General features: G+C 39.8%; 1 protein-coding gene across 2 annotated transcripts in view; it reads right to left on the bottom strand.

The window, feature by feature from the left end:
- Positions 1–6,195: 6,195 nt before the first annotated feature.
- The window catches only part of LOC138662864 (zinc finger protein 665-like), a 108,286-nt gene continuing 104,761 nt past the window's right edge, over positions 6,196–9,720 (bottom strand). For both annotated transcript variants that reach the window (XM_069748845.1, XM_069748846.1), the window contains exon 11: positions 6,196–8,319. In XM_069748845.1, the coding sequence (XP_069604946.1) occupies positions 6,542–8,319 (1,778 nt within the window). In that variant the 3' untranslated portion in view covers positions 6,196–6,541. The remainder of the gene's footprint in view (positions 8,320–9,720) is intronic.

Genomic DNA, 9,720 nt, shown 5'->3' with positions numbered 1-9,720 from the left:
CTCCGTCACATCCCATATACAATCTCTTGCCCGCTCATGCCGCTTACACCTAAAGAACATCTCTAGAATCTGCCCTTTTCTCACCATGGAAGCAAAAAAAACCCTCACTGTCACCCTGATCCACTCCCGTCTAAACTACTGTAATGCTCTATTATTTGGCCTCCCCCTCACGCGACTTTCCCCTCTCCAGTCCAGCCTTAATGCAGCAGCCAGGGTTGTCCATCTGGCTAATCGTTACTCGGACTCGTCCGCTCTTCGCCAGTCATTACAGTATACAATTCAAAGTAGTTGTTCTCACCCACAAAGCTCTCCACAGTGCGGCACCCCCTTACATCTCCTCCCTCATTTCTGTCTATCGGCCTAACTGACCGCTGCGCTCTTACTTTCGACTAACCTCTGCACTAATCCGTCCCTCCCACTCCCGACTCCAAGACTTCTCCCGTGCTGCACCAATCCTCTGGAATGCTCTACCCCAAGATATTAGGACCATCCTCAATTTCCATAGTTTTAGGCACTCGCTCAAAACACATTTGTTCAGAGCGACCTACCACGTTCACTAATCAAACTCATTTTATGTTTGTGTGTGTGTGTGTAGCCCATTCACTATCCCCATCTATCGCGCACCCTCTGAAGATGGCTGGACCATCATTGTAAATACATCATTGTAAATACACACCTGTGCTTTGTATCTCCCCCACCTCATTGTAGATTGTAAGCTTTCGCTTTAATTATTGTATTGTTAACGTTGTTACTTATGTCTGTTGTGTTTAATACTGTTAAACTGTAAAGAGCTACGGAATATGTTGGTGCTATATAAATAAAGATTATTATTATGAAAATTATTATTATATTACCGACGCTTCACTGACGATTTATTTATATTCTGGAAAGGCACTGAAGGTGAAGCTCAAGAACTTATTGTGACATTAAACAGGAATGTTTGGGGTATCACTTTTTCCGCAGAGGTTAATAAAGAAAAAATAAATTTTCTTAATCTATAAAAAGCTCATAAAAAATAAAAAAAATTAGCACTAAAACGTACTTCAAGAAAACGGACACCAATGGTTTCCTTGATTGTCGGAGCACAGACCATCAAAAATGGAAGCAAAACATTTCTTATAGCCAGTTCTGTCGAATCAGGAGAAAAAAATACAAATAAGAAAGATTATGTGGAATAATTGATAATTTTGATCGATAGGTTTACAGATAAGAAATATCCAAAGCGATTAATTATGGCAGCATATAGAACCAATCTAGAAAGAACTCAGCAGGAGGGCTCATCTAGAGAGAATAATAAGAATAAGGAAGTGGAAGAGGGGATAACTAAGGAAGGAGGAGAAAAACCAGAGCAGATAACTAATAAAAACAAAAATAAGGATAGAAAAAAAAGATGGGTGGCAGTATAATTTTATCACCGCTTTTAATCGCAGTAATACAGAGATAACAAACATTTTAAATAAATATTGGCACTTATTGAAAAAAGAGACATTTTTGAAAAAACTTACCAGATAAACCCAATATCACTTTTCGTAGGGGCCAAACAGTGAAGGGTATAATTGGCCCTAGGAGTCTCAGAATGACCAAAGATGACGAATGGGAATGTATAAAGAGAAAAGCAAAAAATTTGGATAAAAAAACGGAGGCTTCCATACCGGCTATTTATCGATGTGGTTCCCGAAAATGCTGTACCTGCAAAATTATCACCCATATGACTCATTACATCACGTCATATAGTACGGGTGAAACCACAGCGATCACACAAAAACTAACGTGTGATATATGACTTACCTGTGCTTGTGACCTGCAATACGTGGGTCGCACTATTCAGTCCTTATGATCCCGTATGAATGGCCACAGACACAATACTAAAAATGGCTTTTTATACAGAGCTTATCCGGCATTTATGCTTGAAGCATAAAAACACATTCAATATTTCCATCACCCCGTTGGAGCAAATACCTAAGAATTGTACTAACAGAGTACAAAAGTTACACCGGAAAGAATAATATTGGATCTTCCGTCTGGGAACATTACACCTAGATGGATTAAATGATGTTATAGAGGGTATATGATGTACAAAACAAATAAATTGACAGGTGCAAAATTGCATATTAGTTTTTTTTGTTTTAGTTTTTACATGAATGAAATATCTGAAAATTCTCTTTGGCACAAAAAAGGAACTGTTTGGTTTTTTTTTGTTATAATGTATATGTTTGTAGGATTTTACATTTTTGTATGAAATCACACTTTAGTATGTTTAATAACATTTTAAAAGAAATTTTATATATAGTGTAATGATATTTATAGTGTTTTTTAGAAAAGAAAAAATCCTGTTAGTGAAAAATTTGTGTGTAAAAAAAAATTTTGGTGTGAAATTTTTTACCTTGTGTGAAAAAACTTGTGTATAAAATTTATTTGGTATATGAATTTTGTTAGATTCCTCAGAGTGCAAAATCCTGCATATCTGAGTATCTGGGTGTGTCTGACAAACAGATCTTTCAGCCCCCACCCAAATTGACATGCAGGGATATCTGCTATAAAATGTGTTCAGATAGATCTATTTATATGCATGACAATATACCAGAGGAAGACTCCAAGAAGTCCAAACCGGTTGTATTTTAATTTGAACTAAAAATCATCCTTGAGTCAGATTATCGAGTTCCATCATTCTCCTTCGCGAGCGCATATTGCTGGGAAAAACATTCACAAAGAATTTTCAAGGAATGTTTGCACAGTTTTTGCTCTATGGCAGGATGCATAATCATCTTGAAAAATGATTTAATCATCCCCAAACATCCTTTCAATTGATGGGATAAGAAAAGTGTCTAAAATATCAACATAATCTTGTGCATTTATTGAAGATGTAATGACAGCCATCTCCCCAGTGCCTTTACCTGACATGCAGCCCCATATCATCCATGACTGTGGAAATTTGCATGTTCTCTTCAGGCAGTCATCTTTATAAATCTCATTAGAACAGAACCAAACAAAAGTTCCAGCATCATCACCTTGCCCAATGCAGATTTGCGATTCATCACTGAATATGACTTTCATCCAGTCATCCACGATTGGTTTTCCTTAGCCCATTGTAACCTTGTTTTTTTCTGTTTAGGTGTTGATGATGGCTTTAGTTTAGCTTTTCTGCATATAAATCCGATTTCCTTTAGGCGGTTTCTTACAGTTCGGTCACAGACGTTGACTCCAGTTTCCACCCATTCGTTCCTCTTTTGTTTTGTTTTGCATTTCCTGTTTTGGAGACATATTGCTTTAAGTTTCCGGTCTTGACGGTTTGATGTCTTCATTGGTCTACCAGTATGTTTGCCTTTAACAACCTTCCTATGCTGTTTATATTTGGTCCAGATTTTAGACACAGCTGACTGTGAACAACCAATAAGGATTGAACTAGATGGACTTAAAGTCTTCCTTCAATAATAACTATGTTACTATGTATGTAACATCTTTTGCAACATTACATGATAATTTATCCTCTTTTAAGAGATTGATAATCCTTTCCTTTGTTTCAATTAACATCTCTCGTGTTGGAACCATGATTCATGTCAGTCCACTTGGTGCAACAGCTCTCCAAGGTGTGATCTCTCCTTTTTAGATGCAGACTAACGAGTAGATCTAATTTGATGCAGGTGTTAGTTTTGGGAATGAAAATTTAGAGTGATTCCATATTTTTTTCCCACATAATTGAGCGATTCTATAATTTTTTCCCCCTGCTTGTTCTAAAAAAAGTAACAATTACTGACTACAACATTTTTTGTTCTTGATTTCTTTTAGTGTCTATTAAAGCTAGAACGTTGTCATTTGAAATGACTTTGGTTTTGTGCCTTGTCTTTGATCTGCTTTTTTTCTACATAATTAAACAACTGAATGAACATCCAAGGACAGTGATTCCGTAATTTTTGCCAGGGGTTGTATAACCCTCATATCCTATGTTTGACAAGTTCTGCGGAAGCCAATCCGGGAATGTCCAACCAGCCCCCACAGATATTCTCATAGTAGTTCATCTTGGCACTTTTCATGTATATGCTTCGCTCCATAAGGATTAAAAAATTAACTCTATTTACAAATTCTTTCCTAGTAGGAGGATTTTCATCTAACCAGTGCAATGTGATAGTCTTCCTTGCAACATAAAGCAGTCTGGCTATTGCTAGCCTATCCCATTCATCCGACGCCACCTCCTCTACATATCCTAAAATACATGTCAATGGGTCTCACTCGAGTAATAGTCGTTTCCGTCACTCTTTCCACTAAGTTTAGGACCATTATCCAAAATGCCTGTAATCTTGGACAAGACCATAGCATATGAAGAATGTCAGCTTTATCCATAGTACACCTCGGGCATCCAGAGTCTGCCCTTAGTCCACCCTTTTATCCACACAGGTGTCCTGTATACCCTATGCATAGTGAATAACTGCGACACCCTCCCAGATTCACTTATAGATATTCTACGGACCTATAGTAAAATCGACTCCCAAATCCCTTGTCCATTTAGATCTAGCCATCAATGGGTGTCTGTCCAAAAAAGTATCCAGCAGTCCCCTGTAAATTAGCTATATAAAACCCTAATACCCATCTGTGAACCAAGTATATTCAATATACTGTCACTCTGTACCACTATCGGTGACCTTCTCCACTGTCTAGAGAATGCGTGTCACAGTTGCAGATCATGAGACTATTTAATATTGAACTATATTTAAGCGGGACTAGATGCAGAAAACCCTAAAATCATGTTATCCTAAACAGTCAGAAAACAAGCCACATACTGGCAGACCCCAGACCTCAAACTATATACTTCATAAGTTTATAAGCCTCTCCAGTGTCAGGAATAGATAGTATGTGACAATACAGTATATACCGCTCAGGGAACACTTAACTTTCAGAGATAATCTCCATATTCATACTAAATAATGGCACAGATCTTCCAGACATTATTATTGCACACATCCCTAGTCTCTATAACGATATTGCACTCATTCCTTGACAGACCGCAGTATGGCCATTAGTTAGAAGCTGCTATTGATCTTTGGAGCAGGTAAGTTTTCCCTGAGTGGTACATATTGGGCCGTCTGAAAACTGAGTTTAGTCTAGGACAATTTGTCTGCACTACTAATTAACAGCTGTTACAATACCAAACTAGAGCAGTACCTATAGGAGGAAAAACACAAGAATTAAGGTACCTTCACACATAACGATATCGTTAACGATATAGTTGCAACGTCACTCTTTTTGTGACATAGCAACGATCCAGCTAACGATCTCGTTAGGTGTGAAAGCGACCAATGATCAGGCCCCTGCTGGGAGATCGTTGGTCGTGGGGAATGATCAGGACCTTTTTTTGGTCGCTGATCAACCGTTGTCATCGCTGGATCGGCGTGTGTGATGCCGATCCAGCGATGTGTTCACTTGTAACCAGGGAAAATATCGGGTTAGTAAGTGCAGGGCCGCGCTTAGTAACCCGATATTTACCCTGGTTACCATTGTAAAAGTAAAAAAAAAAAAAAAAACAGTACATACTTACATTCTGATGTCTGTCACGTCCCCGGCTGTCAGCTTCCCTGCACTGACTGTCACGCCGGCCGTAAAGCAGAGCACAGCGGTGATGTCACCGCTGTGCTCTGCTTTACGGCCGGCGCTTGACACAGTCAGTGCGGGAAGCTGACGGCGGGGGATGTCACAGACATCAGAATGTAAGTATGTACTGTCTTTTTTTTAACTTTTACAATGGTAACCAGGGTAAATATCGGGTTACTAAGCGCGGCCCTGCACTTAGTAACCCGATGTTTACCCTGGTTACCCGGGTGCTGCAGGGGGACTTCGACATCGTTGAAGACAGTTTCAACAATGCCAAAGTCGTTCCCCTGATCGTTGGTCGCTGGAGAGAGCTGTCTGTGTGACAGCTCCCCAGCGACCACACAACGACTTACCAACGATCACGGCCAGGTCGTATGGCTGGTCGTGATCGTTGGTAAATCGTTTAGTGTAACGGTACCTTTATACTGTATTGTCACATACTATCTATTCTTGACACTGGAGTGGCTTAAAAACTTACAAAGTATATGGTTTGAGGTCTGGGATCTGCCAATATGTGGCTAGCTTTCTGACTGTTTTGGATAACATGATACATGACTTTAGGTTTTTTTTGTCTAGTCTCGCTTGACTATAGGTCTCCTGATGAGTCGCCTTTGGTGAGGATGATGAAACCCGTAGAAATGAGAGGCTTGGAGACTGAGTGTGTATATGTCACCTCACCCTATATACTGAACTGTGGGGTACATGTTTTTTCTATTAGTCACCTACTGACTAACCTTCAGGGGAGTAAATTATGGGTATAGTTTTACATTTGGAATTAATAAAGTTTAGTTTTATCCTTTTGTCAGCAAACATGAGGAATGACAAGAGACAACCCATTTAAGAAGATTAAATTTTGGTTAAAACTATTCCAACATTATGAACATAGAAAAGGATTCTCCCCTATGTGACATCTCTGATGGTTATTAACAGTTGATTTCCAAGTAAAATATTTCCCACATTAAGAAAATGAAAACGGCACCTCCCCTGTGTGACTGCTCTGATGTCTAACAAGAAGCGCTTTCCATTTAAAATATTTCCCACATTCTGAACATGAAAAAGGCTTCTCTCCTGTGTGGGTTCTTTGGTGTGTAACAAGAATCCCTATCTGGTTAAAACATTTCCCACATTCTGAACATGAAAAAGGCTTCTCTCCTGTGTGGGTTCTTTGGTGTGTAACAAGACTCCCTTTCCGGTTAAAACATTTCCCACATTCTGAACATAAAAAAGTCTTCTCTCCTGTGTGAGTTCTATGGTGACTAACAAGATGCCCTTTCTGGTTAAAACATTTCCCACATTCTGAACATGAAAAAGGCTTCTCCCCTGTGTGGGTTCTTTGGTGTCTAACAAGATTCTCTTTGTGGGTAAAATATTTCTCACATTCTGGACATGAAAAAGGGTTCTCCCCTGTGTGGGTTCTTTGGTGTCTAACAAGATTCTCTTTGTGGGTAAAATATTTCCCACATTCTGGACATAAAAAAGGCTTCTCCCCCGTGTGAGTTCTCTGGTGACTAACAAAAGTCCCTTTCTGGTTAAAACATTTCCCACATTCTGAACAGGATAAAGGCTTCTCCCCTGTGTGGATTTTTTGATGGATATTAAGCTCTATTTTCCGTTTAAAACATTTCTTACATTCTGAACATGAAAAAGGCTTTTCCCCTGTGTGAGTTCTATGGTGACTAACAAGATGCTCTTTCTGGTTAAAACATTTCCCACATTCTGAACATGAGAAAGGCTTCTCCCCTGTGTGGGTTCTTTGGTGTGTAACAAGACTCCCTTTGTGGGTAAAACATTTCCCACATTCTGGACATGAAAAAGGCTTCTCCCCTGTGTGAGTTATTTGGTGTCTAACAAGATTCTCTTTAAGGGTAAAACATTTCCCACATTCTGGACATAAAAAAGGCTTCTCCCCTGTGTGAGTTCTCTGGTGACTAACAAGATGCCCGTTCTGGTTAAAACATTTCCCACATTCTAAACAGGAAAAAGGCTTTGCCCCTGTGTGGAGTCTTTGATGGATATCAAGATCTATTTTCCATTTAAAACATATCTTACATTCTGAACATGAAAAAGGCTTTTCCCCTGTGTGAGTTCTACGGTGGTTAACCAAATCTGATTTCTGGATATAACATTTCCCACATTCTGAACAGGAAAAAGGCTTCTCCCCTGTGTGGGTTCTTTGATGTTTATCAAGATTCCATTTGTAGGTAAAACATTTCCCACATTCTGAACATGAAAAAGGCTTCTCCCCCGTGTGAGTTTCTTGGTGTCTAACAAAAGCCTTTTTGATGGTAAAACATTTCCCACATTCTGAACAAGAAAAAGGCTTCTCACCTGTGTGAGTTCTCTGGTGCATAACACAATTTGATTTATGGCTAAAACATTTTCCACATTCTGAACATGAAAAAGGCTTCTCCCCTGTGTGAATTCTCTGGTGGCTATCAAAATGTGATTTCTGTTTAAAACATTTCCCACATTCTGAACATGAAAATGACTTATTTGCTTTAGGAGAAGTTTGTTTTTTAATGCCTCTTTTGTGACTTTGATTTTCCTTAGTCGTCAGTAATGAGTCAGAAGATGAGACCTGTTTCATAGGATCAGATGACAGATCTTTGCTGTGAATGGATGATGATCTATCTGGAGTAACAGCAATCACTTCAGTTGTATCTTGTAGGATCTCAAAATCATCAGATTTAAAAATTGAAGGTGTCAGCTGTCCCTCTGATCTCCTGGTACAGTCATCTGCTAAGATAAAAACATTTTTTAATAAAATATCCTTGAGTTTTATATTATTGAACATTTCTACTTAAACTGTCCATAAAAATGGCAAGCTATGTAAAACAAATATATTTATCAAGATAATGATTGTTCAGACTAATAGAAAACTTTGTCCGATGAACAAGTAGTGCATGGTGTTCAACTGTTCATTCTGCCTCCCAAATATCGAATAAAAAGAAAACAATCAATGTTATGTAGGCGAAAATAATACCAATTCTCATCTCACAAAAAACAAGCCCCACTCAGGTCCATCATCTGTCAATGGAAAAACAGAGGTTCCCACACTACTAGTGGCTCAAAGGCTGTTGAAAAGCAAGAGTTTCCATAAACCAATCCAGCAAAATTTGCTCTCACTTGAGTCTTGCAGTGTGCTCAAACAACATTTAGGATCCTTGTATTTAGCAATATTATAGTGAGAAGAATCCACTTAATTTGCGGTGTCTCATGGAGCACAATCTGGGCACTATGTGCTGGGTAATAAAATGGCAAATTATAATTTTCACTCTCCAACATCCACTGCTCATCGGAATCCGACGTACCGTGTAACGAGGGGATTCCGGAGCACAACGCTTCCTGTGACCCCGACCTCATCGAGCCCTGATTGGTTAAGGTGCTGATGACGTCAGCATCGCACTAGCCAATGAGACAAATCACTAGGAAAGTTTGTTATAGCAATGAATTTTCCCGGGTGATCTGCCTCATAAAAACGCTGTTTCTCCTCAGATCTCCTGTCAGTGAGAGATTAGAGGAGAAACAGTGTTAGAAGAGCTGCTGGCTAGGGTTGAGCGACCTTGACTTTTTTAGAGTCGAGTCGGGTTTCGCGAAACCCGACTATCTCAAAAGTCGAGTCGAGTGGAATCGGCCGATTATCGTGAAAAGTCGGGGATCGACCGAAACACGAAACCCAATGCAAGTCAATGGGGGAGCATAGTCGGCAGTGAGTGGAGGCCAGGAAAACACCTACAGTGCCCATTTTAATGGCAAAAAACCTACATTCTTGTTACTGAAGCTTGTCAATCTAAATTTACCTTATAATAATAGTAAGGCATTGGAAATTGGGGGTCATTTGGCTAAAGTTGTGGGGGGTAGGGCTGGTTCAAGTAATTAGTGGGCCCAGGAAATCTGGACCACGTCACGGCAGTGGAGCAGGGAGAGGTAAGTATTTCAACTTTGCAAGTGCTGTGATCCTGAGCAATCAGGGGGACCCACTCGTTGGCATTGGCACTGGCACAGGGCCCCTCAAAGTACGGCAGTGTGTTTGCATGGCGGGGGCGCCTCCCACCGGCAGCGACACTTTTGCATACTATGAGGGGCCCTGTGCCAGTGACGTCGCCAACGAGTATTCCTCTCCCCACCTGATGAAGA

The sequence above is a fragment of the Ranitomeya imitator genome, chromosome 2 (genome assembly GCF_032444005.1).
Source record: "Ranitomeya imitator isolate aRanImi1 chromosome 2, aRanImi1.pri, whole genome shotgun sequence".
NCBI lineage: Eukaryota > Metazoa > Chordata > Amphibia > Anura > Dendrobatidae > Ranitomeya > Ranitomeya imitator.
The sequence above is the reverse complement of the archived record's forward strand: the minus strand, read 5'-3'. Positions and strand labels throughout refer to the sequence as shown.